This window comes from Salmo trutta, chromosome 40 (genome assembly GCF_901001165.1).
Source record: "Salmo trutta chromosome 40, fSalTru1.1, whole genome shotgun sequence".
NCBI lineage: Eukaryota > Metazoa > Chordata > Actinopteri > Salmoniformes > Salmonidae > Salmo > Salmo trutta.
In genome coordinates this window covers 16,004,717-16,025,313 of record NC_042996.1, presented here as the reverse complement: position 1 = coordinate 16,025,313, position 20,597 = coordinate 16,004,717, and the positions used below count along the sequence as shown (strand labels likewise).

Here is a 20,597-nt window from a genome sequence, read left to right as displayed (position 1 = left end):
GTTAACATCCTGTTGTGTGGATGCGTGGCGACGTCTCGCCCGTCAGGCCTTCGGGGAGTGTGGAGAGGCCCAGGTCTGAGAATGCAACAATACCTGTCTGTGTGTGTGTGTGTGTGTGTTTTGTTTGTTACATCTCATTCCTCTACACAGCGTGAAATCTGTCTTCAGTGGGGCTCAAATCCGTAATGTTTCTCAAGGTCGACGTGTCTCTTTACATTCCGTGCTCGGAATTCTGTCGGTGTGAGCGTCGCCGACTCCCGGAATCGCTCGCCCCCCTTCTCTCCCTGCTTTCCCTGCTCTCTCTCTTTCCTCTCTCTCTCTCTCTCGCGCTCGCTCTCTGCCTCAGTGACTGTGGGGTTTTTAGAATGCCCCTCGCAACATAGCACAGGCTTACACACACATCGTGACTAGATAATGACACTCGTTTACAATTGGTTGGTTCTTTGAAACTCTCCTCCTCTCTTTCTAATGTCTCTGCAGCATTAGACAGACACCAGAGTTCCAGACTCTCTCTCTCTCTCTCTCTCTCTCTCTCGTACCTCATTGACTTGCTCTGGCAGATATTCTCACTTCTGTCTCTCTTTTATCTGCCTCGGCTGATTTCTTCTCTTCTTTCTCTCCCCTTGTCTTTTTCTTACCTGTTCTCTGTCTGTGCACCTCTGTTATAAGACACTTCATACTCGTCCCCTCTCTTTTCTCCACCTCCCTCCCTTCTTTCCTCTCCTCTCATCCTCCTCTATCCCCCGTTATGGAGTTTCAATGATATTAGTGAGTGTACAGGTGGAATGGTGAACAAGTAAACTGATGAGACTAAACATGCCATTAACCCTGGTGGAGGATTCAAGTCTATGTGTCTGTCCTCTGACTCAAATACTATGGGTCAGTGCTCTGACCTTTCATCTCTCTGTGTTGTTGCGTTCCAGGCACCTCGCCGGCTCCGAGATGAAGGATCTTCTCAGAGTCTCCGTCCCCTTCCTCAAACGAGCCTGTGCCATCTCTCTCTATGTGAGAATCAACCACAACCATACAACTATGTCTCTATCTCAGTACACATCTGTTTGGTATAGCAATCATGTTGAAGGATGTGTAGGTTAAAGCACAAGTTCGATGTTATGTTCGGTACAGATAACATTTATATAAGTTGAATGTGTGTGTTAAAGTGCCGGTTTGACGTTAGGTTTCGGTACATTTCACTGTTAAGTTGATATGTGTAAATGTAGGTCTAGTTGCGTGGTAATGTCCTGCTGTTCACTCCTCCCTCCTGTAGGTGGCGGTCATCATGTCCTTCAGGCTGTGGCTGATGGGGGGCTCCATGCCTCTCTTCTCTGAGCAGGACAACCCAGCCTCCTTCTCTCCTCACCTGCTCACCAGGTTATTTCTAGCCCTATCACAGACATGTTAAATGTCTGTACATTATACCTTGAAGCTATGTTATCGCCCCCAGAAACCTGCTCCTTTTTCTCTCTATTCTGGACGTCACAGACGACCAATTCTTATAGCTTTTAGCCGTACCCTCATACTTGTTCTTCTCTGCTCCTCTGGGGATGTAGAGGTGAATCCAGGCCCTGCAGTGCCTGGCTCCACACCTACTCCCCAGGCGCTCTCTTTTGATGACTTCTGTAACCGTAATAGCCTTGGTTTCATGCATGTTAACATTAGAAGCCTCCTCCCTAAGTTTGTTTTATTCACTGCTTTAGCACACTCTGCCAACCCGGATGTCCTAGCTGTGTCTGAATCTTGGCTTAGGAAGTCCACCAAAAACTGTGAAATCTTCATCCCTAACTACAACGTTTTCAGACAAGATAGAACGACCAAAGGGGGCGGTGTTGCAATCTACTGCAGAGATAGCTTGCAGAGTTCTGTCCTGCTATCCAGGTCTGTACCCAAACAATTTGAACTTCTACTTTTAAAAATCCACCTCTCCTAAAACAAGTCTCTCACCGTTGCCGCCTGCTATAGACCCCCCTCGGCCCCTAGCTGTGCTCTGGACACCATATGTGAACTGATTGCCCCCCATCTATCTTTAGAGCTCGTGCTACTAGGCGACCTAAACTGGGACATGCTTAACACCCCAGCCATTCTACAATCCAAGCTTGATGCCCTCAATCTCACACAAATTATTAATGAACCCACCAGGTACAACCCCAAAGCCGCAAACACTGGCACCCTCATAGATATCATCCTAACCAATGTGCCCTCTAATTACACCTCTGCTGTTTTCAACCAAGATCTCAGCGATCACTGCCTCATTGCCTGCACCCGTAATGGGTCAGCGGTCAAACGACCTCCACTCATCACTGTCAAACGCTCCCTGAAACATTTCAACGAGCAAGCCTTTCTAATCGACCTGGCCCTGGTATCCTGGAAGGATATTGACCTCATCCCGTCAGTAGAGGATGCCTGGTTATTTTAAAAAAATGCCTTCCTCTCCATCTTAAATAAGCATGCCCCTTTCAAGAAATTTAGAACCAGGAACAGATATAGCCCTTGGTTCTCCCCAGACCTGACTGCCCTTAACCAACACAAAAATATCCTGTGGCGTTCTGCATTAGCATCGAACTGCCCCCGCGATATGCAACTTTTTAGGGAAGTTAGAAACCAATACACACAGGCAGTTAGAAACGCCAAGGCTAGCTTTTTCAAACAGAAATTTGCTTCGTGCAACTCCAACTCTAAAAAGTTCTGGGACATTGTAAAGTCCATGGAGAATAAGAACACCTCCTCCCAACTGCCCACTGCACTGAGGATAGGAAACTCTGTCACCACCGATAAGCCCACTATAATTGAGAATTTCAATAAGCATTTTTCTACGGCTGGCCATGCTTTCCACCTAACTACCCCTACTGCATTCAACAGCACTGCACCCCCCACAGCTACTCGCCCAAGCCTCCCCCATTTCTCCTTCTCCCAAATCCATTCAGCTGATGTTCTGAAAGAGCTGCAAAATCTGGACCCCTACAAATCAGCTGGGCTTGACAATCTGGACCCTTTCTTTCTAAAATTATCTGCCGAAATTATTGCAACCCCTATTACTAGCCTGTTCAACCTCTCTTTCGTGTCGTCTGAGATTCCCATAGATTGGAAAGCAGCTGCTGTCATCCCCCTCTTCAAAGGAGGTGACACTCTTGACCCAAATTGCTACAGACCTATATCCATCCTACCCTGCCTTTCTAAGGTCTTCGAAAGCCAAGTCAACAAACAGATTACCGACTATTTCGAATCCCACCGCACCCTCTCCGCTATGCAATCTGGTTTCAGAGCTGGTCATGGGTGCACCTCAGCCACGCTCAATGTCCTAAACGACATCGTAACCGCCATCGATAAGAAACAATACTGTGCTGCCGTATTCATTGACCTGGCCAAAGCTTTTGACTCTGTTAATCACCACATCCTCATCGGCAGACTTAGTAGCCTTGGTTTCTCAAACGATTGCGTCGCCTGGTTCACCAACTACTTCTCTGACAGAGTTCAGTGTGTCAAATCGGAGGGCCTACTGTCTGGACCTCTGGCAGTCTCTTTGGGGGTACCACAGGTTTCAATTCTTTGGCCGACTCTTTTCTCTGTATACATAAATGATGTCGCTCTTGCTGCTGGTGAATCTCTGATCCACCTCTACGCAGACGACACCATTCTGTATACTTCTGGCCCTTCTTTGGACAATGTGTTAACAACCCTCCAGACGAGCTTCAATGCCATTCAACTCTCCTTCCGTGGTCTCCAACTGCTCCTAAACACAAGTAAAACTAAATGCATGCTCTTCAACCGATCGCTGCCTGCACCTGCCCGCCCATCCAGCATAACTTCTCTGGACGGTTCTAACTTAGAATTTGTGGACAACTACAAATACCTAGGTGTCTGGTTAGACTGTAAACTCTCCTTCCAGACTCACATCAATCATCTCCAATCCAAAGTGAAATCTAGAATTGGCTTCCTATTTCGCAACAAAGCATCCTTCACTCATGCTGCCAAACATACCCTCGTAAAACTGACCATCCTACCAATCCTCGACTTCGGCGATGTCATTTACAAAATAGCCTCCAATACCCTACTCAACAAGCTGGATGCAGTCTATCACAGTGCCATCCGTTTTGTCACCAAAGCCCCATATACAACCCACCACTGCGACCTGTATGCTCTCGTTGGCTGGCCTTCACTTCATAATCGTCGCCAAACACATTGGCTCCAGGTCATCTACAAGACCCTGCTAGGTAAAGTCCCCCCTTATCTCCGCTCACTGGTCACCATAGCAGCACCCACCTGTAGCACGCGCTCCAGCAGGTATATCTCTCTGGTCACCCCTAAAGCCAACTCCTCCTTTGGTCGTCTCTCCTTCCAGTTCTCAGCTGCCAATGACTGGAACGAACTACAAAAATCTCTAAAACTGGAAACACTTATCTCCCTCACTAGCTTTAAGCACCAGCTGTCAGAGCAGCTCACAGATCTCTGCACCTGTACATAGCCCATCTTTAATTTAGCCCAAACTACTACCCCTACTGTATTTATTTATTTTATTTATTTTGCTCCTTTGCACCATATTATTTATATTTTAACTTTTAACTTTCTTCAAACTACAAATCTACCATTCCAGTGTTTTTCTTGCCATACTTTATTTACTTTGCCACCATGGCATTTTTTTGCCTTTACCTCCCTTATCTCACATCATTTGCTCACATTGTATATAGTCTTATTTTTTTCTACTGCATCATTGATTGTATGTTGTTTTACTCCATGTGTAACTCTGTGTTTTTGTATGTTGTCGAACTGCTTTGCTTTATCTTGGCCAGGTCGCAATTGTAAATGAGAACTTGTTCTCAACTTGCCTACCTGGTTAAATAAAGGTGAAATAAAAAAAATTAAAAAATCAATTTCAATGCTAAAACGCTGAGATACTTTATTGAAATCAGTCATATTCAGTCATATGTCCTGCTACATGTAACCACCATATTAAAAGTTGTATAAAAGAGTATGAACATAAATGGACCCATAAATAGACGCAAACAACAGCCTCCCTCCCTGGGTTAGCCTCCTACCCGCTCCCCAGGCTTCAGGGCCTACTCCATTGTTGTAGGCCTCAAGAGTGTGTGAGCAGTAGCGCTCTGGTCCCTATCTGCAGTGGCAGACACTGTAGCTGTCGTCGGGCAACAGATAATCTGTCATTAGCTCTTGCAAGGCCACCTGGGAAATGTACTTCCTAAATCTCTTCATACCCTACACCCAGTTTTTCTTTCCCTCCTTCCCTTCTTTCTTCCTGGCATTGTCTTAAGGATGCTCTTGTCATTGAGAAAGGAGAATGTCAGTCTTAGTGTTAAAAAGCGTTCCATCCAGCCAGCTATCTATTTGCTGTCTATCTATCCATCAGTCAATGTGCTCCATTATGTTGTAATGAAGAGATGCGTCTCGTAGTGAATACTGAGTATCGAGACTAACCTTGAAGAGTGTGTTTGTCCTTTTGATACTGACAATCAGTCAGTTATGGATATGTGTGTATGAGAAGTGTGTGTGTGTGTGTGTGTGTATATGAGAAGTGTGTGTGTGTGTGTGTGTGAGAGAAGTGTGAGAAGTGTGTGTGTGTGAGAAGTGTTTGTGTGAGAAGTGTGTGTGTGTGTGTAGAGTGTGTATCATCCTTGGTGTGTGTGTGTGTGTGTGTGTGTGTGTGTGTGTCTGTGTGTGTGTGTGTGTGTGTGTATCATCCTTGGTGTGTGTGTGTGTGTTTACTCATTCCCTCTCCATCTGTAGTGATGCAGTAGTGATTATCCATCATGTCAGCGGTTCTCTGACAAGCCATTTATAATTCATTGTAGTGGCCTCACTTCTGTCATTAATCTAGCCTGTGTGTGTGTGTGTGTGTGTGTGTGTAGGTGCTTAAGTGATTTATTTGAATAAACAAGCGGACTGCGGTTACAGTGTTATATTACTGATTGATCAACCGCTGGTGACTGGAGAAGTAGCTGTTTACTATATGAATGATATGCAACAGTCTAGCCCAGCCTGGTTAATGGCACCGTGTGAGTGTGTGTGTGTGCGCGTGTGTGCGTGCATGTGTGGGCGTGTGTGTGGGCGTGCTTTGGAGTTTTTATCTTCAACTGACCATGTTGCAGACCAGTGACATTTCTGTTCATTTAGCATTTGCTATTCTTCACTCGTTTCTCATAAAGTTTAGGTGTGTTTGTGTGTTATTGTCTAGTTGTGTGTGTGATTGTCTAGTTGAGTGTGTGTGTGTGTGTGTGTGTATGTGTGTGTGTGTGTGTGATTGTCTAGTTGAGTGTGTGTGTGTGTGTGATTGTCTAGTTGAGTGTGTGTGTGTATGTGATTGTCTAGTTGAGTGTGTGTATGTGATTGTCTAGTTGAGTGTGTGTGTGTGTGTGTGTGTGTGTGTGTGTGTGTGTGTGTGTGTGTGTGTGTGTGTGTGTGATTGTCTAGTTGAGTGTGTGTGTGTGTGTGATTGTCTAGTTGAGTGTGTGTGTGTATGTGATTGTCTAGTTGAGTGTGTGTGTGTGTGTGTGTGTGTGTGTGTGTGTGATTGTCTAGTTGAGTGTGTACATCAAATTCATTACTGAAAGATTTTGAGAATCTTGAGTGTCATACTGCAACTCACATTCTAATCCATTAAACATCAAGTGCCATTGTCTGTGATTGCCTTTTTCTGTGTGTGTGTGTGTGTGTTTGCCCATGTGAGTGCATGTATTTACCCGTGTGTGTGTGTCTGTGTGTTTGCCCGTGTGTGTGTGTGTATGTGTGTGTATTTGAAGGTATTTGTCTATCTGGTGTGTCAGTGTCCTCTGTGCTGAGTGGTGTGGAGTGCTCTCCTCACATCGTGACTGTGTGAGCCTTTAAGGCTGTTAAGCTGGGTGGTTTGACACCTGAATTCAGGACTCTTGATCAGGGAGAACATGCTGGAACACAGGAGACAGAGGAGACACAGCAACAGTCCTCAAACCTCCCATCACCTACCTGTCAGCAACTGCTATTCATTTTCTCCATTATTCTTTCTCTCTGTCTCAATGTCTTTCTCTTTTGATGGCTGTTTCTCTCACTCTCTCTCTCTCTTTCTTGATTACGCTCCCTCTCTCTTTCACTCCCTCTCTCGCTCTCATTTTCTCTCTCTAACTTTTCTGTCTGTCTCTCTCTATTTCTGGAGTGCTCTCTCTCTTTTACTCCCTCTCATTTTCTTTCTCTCTTTCCTTTTCTTTCTCTTTTTCTCATCCATGCATCATTTTCCTCTCTTTCTTTTCCCCCTTCCTCACTTCTCCCTGCCCTGTCTTCTCCTCTCTGTTATTTTAATTTTTGTATTTTTATTTCACCTTTATTTAACCAGGTAGGCAAGTTGAGAACAAGTTCTCATTTACAATTGCGACCTGGCCAAGATAAAGCAAAGCAGTTTGACACATACAACAACACAGAGTTACACATGGAGTAAAACAAACCTACAGTCAATAATATACTGGTGGTGGCGAAGTAAATACAATATAGCAAGTAAAACACTGGAATGGTAGATTTGCAGTGGAAGAAAGTGCAAAGTAGAAATAGAAATAATGGGGTGCAAAGGAGCTAAATAAATAAATAAATACAGTAGGGGAAGAGGTAGTTGTTTGGGCTAAATTATAGATGGGCTATGTACAGGTGCAGTAATATGTGAGCTGCTCTGACAGCTGGTGCTTAAAGCTAGTGAGGGAGATAAGTGTTTCCAGTTTTAAAGATTTTTGTAGTTTGTTCCAGTCATTGGCAGCAGAGAACTGGAAGGAAAGGCGGCCAAAGGAGGAATTGGCTTTGGGGGTGACCAGAGAGATATACCTGCTGGAGCGCGTGCTACAGGTGGGTGCTGCTATGGTGACCAGCGAGCTGAGATAAGGGGGAACTTTACCTAGCAGGGTCTTGTAGATGACCTGGAGCCAGTGGGTTTGGTGACGAGTATGAAGTGAGGGCCAACCAACAAGAGCGTACAGGTCGCAGTGGTGGGTAGTGTAGGGGGCTTTGGTGACAAAACGGATGGCACTGTGATAGACTGCATCCAATTTATTGAGTAGGGTATTGGAGGCTATTTTGTAAATGACGTCGCCGAAGTCAAGGATCGGTAGGATGGTCAGTTTTACGAGGGTATGTTTGGCAGCATGAGTGAAAGATGCTTTGTTGCGAAATAGGAAGCCAATTCTAGATTTAACTTTGGATTGGAGATGTTGGATGTGAGTCTGGAAGGAGAGTTTACAGTCTAACCGGACACCTAGGTATTTGTAGTTGTCCACATACTCTAAGTCAGAACCGTCCAGAATAGTGATGCTAGACGGGCGGGCAGGTGCGGGCAGCTATCGGTTGAAGAGCATGCATTTAGTTTTACTTGTATTTAAGAGCAGTCGGAGGCCACGGAAGGAGAGTTGTATGGCATTGAAGCTCGTCTGGAGGTTAGTTAACACAGTGTCCAAAGAAGGGCCAGAAGTATACAGAATGGTGTCGTCTGCGTAGAGGTAGATCAGAAACTCACCAGCAGCAAGAGCGACATCATTGATGTATACAGAGAAAAGAGTCGGCCCAAGAATTGAACCCTGTGGCACCCCCATAGAGACTGCCATAGGCCCGGACAACAGGCCCTCCGATTTGACACACTGAACTCTATCAGAGAAGTACTTGGTGAACCAGGCGAGGCAATCATTTGAGAAACCAAGGCTGTTGAGTCTGCCGATGAGGATGTGGTGATTGACAGAGTCGAAAGCCTTGGCCAGGTCAATGAATACGGCTGCACAGTACTGTTTCTTATCGATGGTGGTTAAGATATCGTTTAGGACCTTGAGCGTGGCTGAGGTGCACCCATGGCCAGCTCTGAAACCAGGAAATGCTGTGCATGTTGTGCTTAGTGGAGAGAGAGGGGGGTTGTGGGCATGGGGGGATTGAATCTATGTCCTGTTCCAGTCTGATCATGGCAGTTGGTGAGCATACTCCTCCATGTTTAACTCTCTGGCTCTGTCAGTTTGCCAAGTCTGGAGGAGTGTGTGTGTGTGTGTGTGTGTGTGTGTGTGTGTGTGTGTGTGTGTGTGTGTGTGTGTGTGTGTGTGTGCACGTGTGTGTGTGTGTGTGTGCACTCATGTTTGTTCATGCTTGTGCCTGTCTCTCTGTCTATGCCTATCTGTATGTCTTTCTCTCCCATAGCCAGCCTGACTGGGTGGCAAAAACAGAAAGAGAATGTTGTAATTCTGTACATCCGTACATCCATTGCACATATCTGGCCTCCAATTCAACAGGGATTTCCCCTCAATCTACTATAGCACTAGGTCAGGTGAAGCTGTCAATAGATCACTTAATGTCGTCACCCGGCATTAGATGTTCCTCCATAAATCGATGATATACCAGCAGTTCATATTCACTCTGCATCCCCTCTCAAATCAACAGGCGATCTGAACCCGCCTGTCCAAATCAATGGAGAATTGAGTTTCTCTATCTATTCTATGGAAAGCTTGTTTTGCTGCAGAGAGAGAATCAATGTGTAATCTATGCATATCTCTGAGGCTGCTGCTCTTCTGAGTGGGAGGAGAATGCTGATAGGGTATCTCAGTGGGGTGTCACTGTGTTCTCATGCACTTCTGACCAGAGAGGGGGCTGGGTGCCATTTGGATGCAGAAACACACACGTGCAAATTACTTCTAGCATCGCCCTACTGTGTGCATGCGTGTGTGTTTCTGCACATAAGCGTTTGTGTGGGTGTTAGGATTCATTTTTATCAATGCACTGAAGCACAAAAATATGCCTTTTCCCGTTTCATTTCACTTCAAGTCACATCGACTGTGTGCCCATTTGAAAAGTTTTGTCTTACAGTTCACCATCCCAAATACCGAACTCACTAACTCATCTCCAGTCATAGCTTCAGCTACAAAGCAGTTCATTCAGAACCGTTCCTTACAGCTCTGTGTTTGTTGTTCCAGTTAGTCCGTGAGTAGAGGAACGGCCACCCACTCAGACTGGAGCTAAAGCCTTTCCATTTCCATAGAGGAGCCAGCTTATCTGTTCTAAATGATAAGGGACAGCCATTGACTGTAATGGAGAGTCATTTAGTGATTTAGCAGTGTGTGTGTGGCTATGTGTGTGTGTCCTCTATTGCTTCACGCTCCCCTCTCTCTGTTTTCTTTCATTACTCGTTTTCCTCTCTCAGCCACCAATCCTTTCACTTTCCCCTACTCCCTCTCGTCTCTCTCTCCTGCTCAGTCAAGCAGAACTCTCTTTCCTCTCTTTCTGTCCTTGGCCATGTAATGGTCTCAGGTAGCTCCCCCAGTGTGACAGAATCAATAGCACAGCCGCTCGGACTCCTGCGTCCCAAGTGGCACCATATGGCCTTTGTAGTGCACTACTTTTTGACCAGGGCCCATAGAGCTCTGATCAACAGTAGTGCACCAGAGGGAATAGGGTTCCATTTGAGACGCAGCCCCATATCTAAACTCACGGAGGACATGATGACCAACAGAACAGGAACAGGATGCTCTTTCATGGCTGTTGGCATTAAACAACAGAGTGTGATTGAATACAGTATGATTAAACTTCCTGTACATGTAATGTAAGAATATGACCAATAGTTAACATTTGAACCCTCTCTCTCTTTCTATTTGTCTCTGTTCTTTCCTCTCCTCTTGTCTTCTCGCTCTAGGTTCCTGACCTACTGCTACCTGTTGGCCTTCAACGCGTGGCTGCTGCTGTCTCCCGCGGTGCTGTGTTATGACTGGCAGGTGGGCAGTATACCCCTGGTGGAGTCACTCTGGGACATGCGCAACGTCGCCGCCCTGCTGCTGGGAGTGGTCATGGTCGCCCTCTGTCTGCACTGTGTCATGTCGCTACAGGTGAGTTGGACATGGAAATTAGGTGCCTTCAGAACAGCCCCTCAGAACAGCCCCTCAGAACAGCCTCAATTTGTCGGGGCGTGGACTCTACAAGGTGCTGAACACGTTCCACAGGGATGCTGGCCCATGTTGACTCCAATGCTTCCCACTGTTGTGTCAAGTTGGCTGGATGTCGTTTGGGTGGTGGTCCATTCTTGATACACACAGGAAACTGTTGAGTGTGAAAAACCCAGTAGCGTTGCAGTTCTTGACACAAACTGGTGCACCTGGCACCAACTACCATACCCCGTTCAAAGGCACTTACATATTTTGTCATTCATCCTCTGAATGGCACACATACACAATCCATGTCTCAATTGTCTCAAGGCTTAAAAATCCTTCTTTAACCTGTCTCCTCCCCTTCATCTACACTGATTGAAGTGGATTTAACAAGTGACATCAATAAGGGATCATAGATTTCACCTGGATTCACCTGGTCAGTCTATGTCATGGAAAGAGTATGGTGTTCAGAATGTTTTGTACACTCAGTGTATTGATTCTATCCGTCTAGTACTTGGAAGTCTACGTTGGGGGCTAGGGGTTTCTGAACTAGGCTTGCTTTCACACACTGATCCTCACAGGATCCTAAACATGAAAACTCTCACCTTCCAATCACACCACACTCTGTTAGAGGAGATGCTCAAACTCTCACACGTTATTTGCCCGACCCACGCCATGAGCGTACAGTTCACGCTTTCTCTGCGTTGCCGTGGTGTCGGGCAGTGTTTAGAGAAGGAGACTTAATTATGTGTGAGAAGTGTGTGCACTGCATCGTTCGTCGTTATTGAGTAGACCTTTAGTCTTTGGTCCCCATCCCGCTCAGACAGAGTGAGAGGTGTCTCGTCTGCTACTGCCAGCTGTCAACACCGAATGGCATTTGTGAAATTGATCTCTTCACCGTGCTTGTCCTTCCCGTAGTTTGCGTCGGAATAATTGTTTAAAGCTAAAAGAATTGTGAGAGCTCTTGTTCTCTTCCTGTAGTTTTGGGCGTTAACTTTTCTCAATACCCTGATCTTCTTGTAGAGGATGAAGCGAAACTAGGCGGCAGGTGGCCTTAGCGTTGGGCCAGTAACTGAAAGGTCGCTGGTTCGAATCCCCAAACTGACTAGATGAAAATAATCTGTCTATGTGCCCTTGATTAAGGCATTTCACCCTAATCGCTCCTGTAAGTAGTATTTCTCAATTCACTTTACCCTTAACATGGCCTCAACACCAGTCATCCAGAACAGCCCACTCAAACAGAGTGCTGTGATCAGGTGTGTGTGTGTGTGTGTGTGTGTGTGTGTGTGTGTGTGTGTGTGTGTGTGTGTGTGTGTGTGTGTGTGTGTGTGAGCGCCAGAGAAAGGTGAGGAAAGACAAATGCAAGTGAAGAAAAGCTAGATAGAGAGATGCAGTACGAAAGAGAGGGAGAGTAAAAGAGAGGAAGAGGGAGCATGAAAACTTTTCCATTAGCAGAGAAGAGTGAGGAAATTAGATTAACATTTAATTGGCCAGCCCCTGCTGGGTGGGTACAGGATTACTGTAGGAGAATCTGACTCATACTCTACAATACACCAATGGTATTCTGCTGTGCACTAATCAGACAGGGGTAAACTCATGAGGCTGGTTAGTGTCATTGGTTGTTAAGACAAGTTTATCACCGCTTTGATGGCTTTATTTGGAGAGAGAGAGAGATGTAAAGTAATGTTCAGCACAGTGTCATTTACCTTCTGATGAGAGGCGAATCCTACCATGATGGAGGATTCCTATTAATAGAAATTCCATCTTTCTCACACCTGTCTCTTTCTTTACTGCTTTCTTTATCTTTCTCTCCCTATTTCAATCTTCTTTCTTCCCCCCTCTCTCTCCTGTCTCTCTGTTTTGCTGAGGTTTGCGTGCGGCTAGGTTATTGATAAATGATGAGTCTAATGGCTTTCTCCCTTCCTTGCTCTCCCCCTCTCTCCCGCCACACTCCCGACATGCTACAAAGGCCCCTGGGAGATGTCCCATAGTGTCACACAGTGCCATCAGTGTGACCTGCCTCCGTAACCCCTCTGACCTCCCCTAGAGAGATTTGTCTGCATCATCACCCACAACCACCTCAAGCAGAATGCACAGGTGACCCTTGATCCCAGGAAGTAATTGGTGCATCACTCCTGTCCCCTGTCTGTGTTTGTCACTTCCTGGTTCCTGCCCTTAACCTTGGCCTCAGGAAGTCATTGAAGCATTTAAAGCCCGGTCTGTTTTGCGCGTTCTGGGGGGGGCAGGGACGTGAGAAGGCAGGGAAAGCCTGAGAGGAACAAGTACGAGAGGGCAGGGAAAACCTGAGAGGAACAAATACGAGAGAGGGCAGGGAAAGCCTGAGAGGAACAAGTACGAGAGAGCAGGGAAAGCCGGAGAGGAACAAGTACGAGAGAGGGCAGGGAAAGCCTGAGAGGAACAAGTACGAGAGAGGGCAGGGAAAGCCTGAGAGGAACAAGTACGAGAGAGGGCAGGGAAAGCCTGAGAGGAACAAGTACGAGAGAGCAGGGAAAGCCTGAGAGGAACAAGTACGAGAGGGCAGGGAAAGCCTGAGAGGAACAAGTACGAGAGAGGGCAGGGAAAGCCTGAGAGGAACAAGTACGAGAGAGCAGGGAAAGCCTGAGAGGAACAAGTACGAGAGGGCAGGGAAAGCCGGAGAGGAACAAGTACGAGAGAGGGCAGGGAAAGCCTGAGAGGAACAAGTACGAGAGAGGGCAGGGAAAGCCTCAGAGGAACAAGTACGAGAGAGGGCAGGGAAAGCCTGAGAGGAACAAGTACGAGAGAGGGCAGGGAAAGCCTGAGAGGAACAAGTACGAGAGAGGGCAGGGAAAGCCTGAGAGGAACAAGTACGAGAGAAGGCAGGGAAAGCCTGAGAGGAACAAGTACGAGAGAGCAGGGAAAGCCGGAGAGGAACAAGTACGAGAGAGGGCAGGGAAAGCCTGAGAGGAACAAGTACGAGAGAGGGCAGGGAAAGCCTGAGAGGAACAAGTATGAGAGAGGGCAGGGAAAGCCTGAGAGGAACAAGTACGAGAGAGGGCAGGGAAAGCCGGAGAGGAACAAGTACGAGAGAGGGCAGGGAAAGCCGGAGAGGAACAAGTACGAGAGAGCAGGGAAAGCCTGAGAGGAACAAGTACGAGAGGGCAGGGAAAGCCTGAGAGGAACAAGTACGAGAGAGGGCAGGGAAAGCCTGAGAGGAACAAGTACGAGAGGGCAGGGAAAGCCTGAGAAGAACAAGTACGAGAGAGGGCAGGGAAAGCCTGAGAGGAACAAGTACGAGAGAGGGCAGGGAAAGCCGGAGAGGAACAAGTACGAGAGAGGGCAGGGAAAGCCGGAGAGGAACAAGTACGAGAGAGGGCAGGGAAAGCCGGAGAGGAACAAGTACGAGAGAGCAGGGAAAGCCTGAGAGGAACAAGTACGAGAGGGCAGGGAAAGCCTGAGAGGAACAAGTACGAGAGAGGGCAGGGAAAGCCTGAGAGGAACAAGTACGAGAGAGAGCAGGGAAAGCCTGAGAGGAACAAGTACGAGAGAGGGCAGGGAAAGCCTTAGAGGAACAAGTACGAGAGAGGGCAGGGAAAGCCTGAGAAGAACAAGTACGAGAGAAGGCAGGGAAAGCCTGAGAGGAACAAGTACGAGAGGGCAGGGAAAGCCTGAGAAGAACAAGTACGAGAGAAGGCAGGGAAAGCCGGAGAGGAACAAGTACGAGAGAGCGCAGGGAAAGACAACGTGGAGTGTGTTTGTTGGTTTATTTGCTCTATTTACTGTTCGAAATGAAGGGTTGGATCCAATTATCTGTGTGTGTCTGTCTGTCTGTGTGTGTATCTGTCTGTCTGTGTGTGGGCGGGCGTGTGTGCATGTACATGTACGCACGTGCATGTGTGTGTCTATACTGCCTAGCCATCTGTTGGCCTGACACGGCTGGTGAGTGTGTGTGTGGAGTGGGACATATGTCAGTCGGCCAGTTCTGAAGGGTTCTACTGGGAAGGAATAACGGATGTGAGTCCAGAACCAGAGGGGTCTGGTCTGGGAGGGATGCCATGTTTCTGACCACCCAATATAGTCACCTGGAGCACTGGGCTATAGCACAGAATATTCCTCTATACCAGGGGAGGGGAGAGGAGGAGAGAGGGAAGGAGGGGTGGTGGAAAGGGAAGAAAACACGAGAGGAGGAGAAGAGCGAGTAGAGTGAAAAGACAGAGGAGAAGAGAGAGGAGGGGAGTGGAGTGGAAAGAGAGGAGGAAAAGAGAGAGGAGTAGAGAGACAGGAAACTAGAGGACATTTACAACGGAAAGGAAAGAGTTGACAAGAAAGTAGAGGACTGAGGAGATGAGTGGAAAATAGGTGGAGAGATTGACAGGGCGGAAGAGAGAGAGGAGATGAACAGATGATAGAGGCGAGGAGGATGGAGGGCGGAAGGTTGTCTGCAAGGTTAAAGCAGCTGTATCACCGCCTGACAAATTGTGACAGACGTTGTACAGGCGCCTGCTGCCGTCACCATGGTAACGGAGAAGCAGTTGAAACATTGCTCTCTTCTACACTTCTCAACCCAGCCAGGCAGAGTTAAGACGGACAGGGAGAATAGAAAGAAGAAGAGGAGGAGGGTTAGATGACTGAGAGCGGAGGTTAGAGAGAAAAGGACAGACAAGAGGAAGAGAGAGAGAGAGAATACAGAGAGTGAGAGAGAGAGAGAGAATGCAAAGAGAGAGAGAGAGAGAATGCAAAGAGAGAGAGAGAGAGAATGCCGAGAGAGAGAGAAAGAGAGAATGGAGAGAGAGAGAGAGAGAATGCAAAGAGAGAGAGAGAGAGAATGCCGAGAGCGCGAGAGAGAGAGAATGCCGAGAGAGAGAGAGAGAGAGAGAATGCAGAGAGAGAGAGAGAGAATGCCGAGAGCGCGAGAGAGAGAGAATGCCGAGAGAGAATGCAAAGAGAGAGAGAGAGAGAATGCCGAGAGAGAGAGAGAGAGAGAGAGAATGCAAAGAGAGAGAGAGAGAGAATGCCGAGAGAGAGAGAGAGAGAGAGAGAGAGAGAGAATGCAGAGAGCGAGAGAGAGAATGCAGAGAGCGAGAGAGAGAGAGAATGCCGAGAGAGAGAATGCAGAGAGAGTGGGAGAGAATGCAGAGAGAGAGAATGCCGAGAGAGAGAATGCCGAGAGAGGGAATGCAGAGAGAGTGGGAGAGAATGCAGAGAGGGAGAGAGAGAGAATGCAGAGAGAGAGAATGCAGAGAGAGGGAGAGAATGCAGAGAGAGGGAGATAATGCAGAGAGAGAGAGAATGCAGAGAGAGAGAATGCAGAGAGAGGGAGAGAATGCAGAGAGAGGGAGAGAATGCAGAGAGGGAGAGAATGCAGAGGGAGAGAATGCAGAGAGAGAGAGAGAATGCAGAGAGAGAGAATGCAGAGAGGGAGAGAATGCAGAGAGAGGGAGAGAATGCAGAGAGGGAGAGAATGCAGAGGGAGAGAATGCATGGGGAGAGAGAGAGAATGCAGAGAGAGAGAGAGAATGCAGAGAGAGGGAGAGAATGCAGAGAGAGAGAGAATGCAGAGGGAGAGAATGCAGAGAGAGAGAATGCAGAGAGAGAGAATGCAGAGAGAGAGAGAGAACGCAGAGGGAGAGAATGCAGAGAGAGGGAGAGAATGCAGAGAGTGAGAGAATGCAGAGGGAGAGAATGCAGAGGGAGAGAGAGAATGCAGAGAGAATGCAGAGGGAGAGAATGCAGAGGGAGAGAGAGAGAATGCAGAGAGAGAGAGAATGCAGAGAGAGAGAATGCAGAGGGAGAGAATGCAGAGAGAGGGAGAGAATGCAGAGAGAGGGAGAGAATGCAGAGAGAGGGAGAGAATGCAGAGAGAGAGAGAATGCAGAGAGAGAGAGAATGCAGAGAGAGAGAATGCAGAGAGAGAGAGAGAGAACGGTTGAATGGGGGAGAGTGTGTGTGTTTTAATGACTGGTATGATCCTATCTATGGCATAATATCTAGCCCCCGGTGTGTGTGCTTCCATGTGTGTGTGTGTCTGTAGTTGACTAGTGGGTGATCCTATCTATGTTCGTCCCCGCGGTGTGATTAGGTGGTCGGCAGGAGAACGAGGCGCGGATTGGACCGGCGGCTTAATCAAGACGCCGCAGCTTTGGAGCTGTAATTTAACGAGGGAATCAACGCCATTACTGAGGGCACAGTCATTAGACCAATTAGCTTCTGTTTGTTCTAATAACTACGCCCGGCTATGTTCAGAATGGAAAAATACAGAGGGATTTTTCACTCTTAATAAAAATGAATCGGTTAGAGTTGATTTAAAATGAATGAACTGTTTTTAATTCCGTGGGTCTTAATGGTCTACTCAATCAGGTTCGATATGTCAGAGCATCAGTCAGATATGCTCAGTAACTCGGCGTGACATGTATAATGATTGCCATTGATATATTTCCACTGCTGTTTGAATGAAGGCAACAGATGATTAAATGTGGGAATTTTAGGCTCTGGTTTTCCTATGGATGTGCTAACCCCCCCCCCACCCCCATTGCCTTCTCTCCCTCTCTCTATTTCACCACCTCCCCTCACTCTCCCTGCATCTCGCCCACCTCTCTCTGTCTCTCTGTCTCTCTGTCTCTCTGCAGAGGTTGGAGAGTAGGGAGGTGTTGCTGGGGGTGTTGTTCCTGGTCTTTCCCTTCATCCCAGCCAGTAACCTCTTCTTCAGAGTGGGCTTCGTGGTGGCAGAGAGGGTCCTCTACATGCCCAGGTGGGTCGTGTGTGTGTGTGTGTGTGTGTTATTGTAGGTAATGTGTGTGTTGTGTGTGTCTTCCCACTTCTTCACCCCTCTGGGTTAGGATGGTTTGTAATTAGATAGCTGGTGTAATTCTCCTGTGTGCAGTAGTGTGTAGACTAGCTTGGTTTCCCTTACTGAATGTGTGTGTGTTTTAGGGCTGACCCCTTTAGTCGACTGGTCGATTGTTTGCAAAGGCCAGAAACAGCGAGCAGCGGGAGCACCAGATTTATTTTCTTCTGTTTAGGCTATATTGATCTCTGGCTCCCTCTTTTTAGTAATTTGTGTGCCTTTATTTTTACTCACAGTGCTTAATGCATCAGACGAGCTCGGTGGCCTACATATAGTTGATTTATTTAAAAATACACTTTTAAAATTTCAACCAAGAACAGACGACTCTCGGTCGACCGAGATATTTTTTTAGTTGGGGACAGCCGTAGTGTGTTTATGTGTGCGGGAGTTTACAAGAGTGTGTACGAGTGAGTGATTGAACATATAGAGAGAGCTTCACACACACACACACACACGGTTATTTTCTGCTGTGCTTCACACTTCAGTCAAGGGCCTCTGGTATGTCCTTGTAGTGGATTCCTATGAAGTGCTCTCTCTCTCTCTCTCTCTCCTCCCTCTCTCCTTTACTCTCTCTGCTGTCTCCATCTGTCTGTTCTCTCCCACTGCCTTGCATCATTCTAAGGGCTCCTTCCTCCTTCAGTGCTTTCAAGGGCTTCCCAGATAATATTTTTCTATTTATTTTTCCTGATGCTGATATCTTATAGGAAAATCATATTCTGTTTGTCTGTCAATGCTCTCTCTCTCTCTTCTTCTCTTCCTCTCTCACTCTCTCAACTTTCCATTTTCAATTTCCCTGTCTCATGGCCTACCCCCATCTCTTTCTGCTAATCCGGTCCCTGTGTGTGTGTGTGCATTTGCGTGTGCGTGTGTAAGATTATCATGGCTGTAGTGGCCCTTGGGTGTAGTGGCCCTTTAAACATACGCGCCTGCACATGCATGCACGCGCAGACACAGACACACACACACACAAACATACATATCAGAATGGCCGATTAATTAGGGCCGATTTCAAGTTTTCATAACAATTGGCATTTTTGGACACCGATCATGGTCGATTACATTGCACTCCACGAGGAGACTGCGTGGCAGGCTGACTACCTGTTACGCGAGTGCAGCAAGGAGCCAAGGTAAGGTACTAGCTAGCATTAAACGTATCTTATAAAAAAACATCAATCTTAACATAATCACTAGTTAACTACACATGGTTGATGATATTACTAGTTTATCTAGCTTGTCCTGCGTTGCATATAATCGATGCGGTGCCTGTTAATTTATCATTGAATCCCAGCTTACTTCGCCAAACGGGTGATTTTAACAAGCGCATTCGCGAAAAAAGCACTGTCGTTGCACCAATGTGTACCTAACCATAAAAATCAAAGCCTTTCTTAAAGTCAATACACAAGTATATATTTTTAAACCTGCATATTTAGTTAATATTGCCAGCTAACATGAATTTCTTTTAACTAGGGAAATTGTGTCCCTTCTCTTGCGTTCTGTGCAACAGAGTCAGGGTATATGCAGCAGTTTGGGCCACCTGGCTTATTGCGAACTGTGTGAAGACTTTCTTCCTAACAAAGACAGCCAACTTCGCCAAACGGGGGATGATTTAACAAAAGCACATTTGCGAAAAAAGCACAATCGTTGCACGAATGTACCTAACCATAAACAATGATGCCTTTCTTAAAATCAATACACAGAAGTATATATTTTTAAACCTGCATATTTAGCTAAAAGAAATTCATGTTAGCGGGCAATATTAAACTGGGGAAATTGTGTCAGTTCTCTTGCGTTCATTGCACGCAGAGTCAGGGTATATGCAACAGTTTGGGCCGCCTGGCTCGTTGCAAACTAATTTGCCAGAATTGTACGTAATTATGACATAACATTGAAGGTTGTGCAATGTAACAGCAATATTTTGACTTAGGGTTGCCACCAGTTAGATAAAATACGGAACGGTTCCGTATTTCACTGAAAGAATAAACGTTTTGTTTTCGAAATTATAGTTTCCGGATTTGCCAATGTTAATGTATCGTATTTCAGTGTGTTATTATATTATAATTAAGTCTATGATTTGATAGAGCAGTCTGACTGAGCAGTGGTAGGCAGCAGCAGGCTCGTAAGCATTCATTCAAACAGCACTTTACTGCGTTTGCCAGCAGCTCTTCGCAATGCTTCAAGCTTTGCGCTGTTTATGACTTCAAGCCTATCAACTCCCAAGATTAGGCTGGCAATACTAAAGTACCTATTAGAACATCCAATAGTCAAAGGTATATGAAATACAAATGGTATAGAGAGAAATAGTCCTATAATAACTACAGCCTAAAACTTCTTACCTGGGAATATTGAAGACTCATGTTAAAAGGAACCACCAGCTTTCATATGTTCTCATGTTCTGAGCAAGGAACTTTACATGGCATATATTGCAATTTTACTTTCTTCTCCAACACTTTGTTTTTGCATTATTTAAACCAAATTGAACATTTCATTATTTATTTGAGACTAAATTGATTTTATTGATGTATTATATTAAGTTAAAATAAAAGTGTTCATTGTTCATTCAGTATTGTTGTAATTGTCATTATTACAAATATATATATATATATATATATATATAAAAATCGGCCGATTAATCGGCATCGCCTTTTTTGGGGACCTCCAATAATCGGTATCGGTATCGGCGCTGAAAAATCTTAATCGGTTGACCTCTTACACAGACACACACATTCACTGATGCAGGTTGAGTGTTTAGAGTGTATAGCCTGGAGGAAGCCTTGGGGGGTAGAGCTGTGTAAAATCTGCTCACTTAACCTCCTGCATGTATAATGACAGAATAAAATGTCAACAGACGCTTCTCAAATATGTAAATGATCCCCCTCAAAAGCAGTTCCCATTGCTGTGATAGGAGGAGTAAGGGAATGGAA

General features: G+C 46.3%; 1 protein-coding gene across 1 annotated transcript in view; it reads left to right on the top strand.

Moving 5' to 3' along the window:
- The window catches only part of LOC115180200 (protein O-mannosyl-transferase TMTC1), a gene marked incomplete in the record, with an annotated part of 72,013 nt that overhangs the window by 45,349 nt on the left and 6,067 nt on the right, over positions 1 to 20,597 (top strand). Inside the window, 3 exon segments of the mRNA XM_029742094.1 lie at positions 924 to 1,005; positions 1,268 to 1,371; positions 10,625 to 10,814. Coding sequence (XP_029597954.1) covers positions 924 to 1,005; positions 1,268 to 1,371; positions 10,625 to 10,814 — 376 coding nt within the window.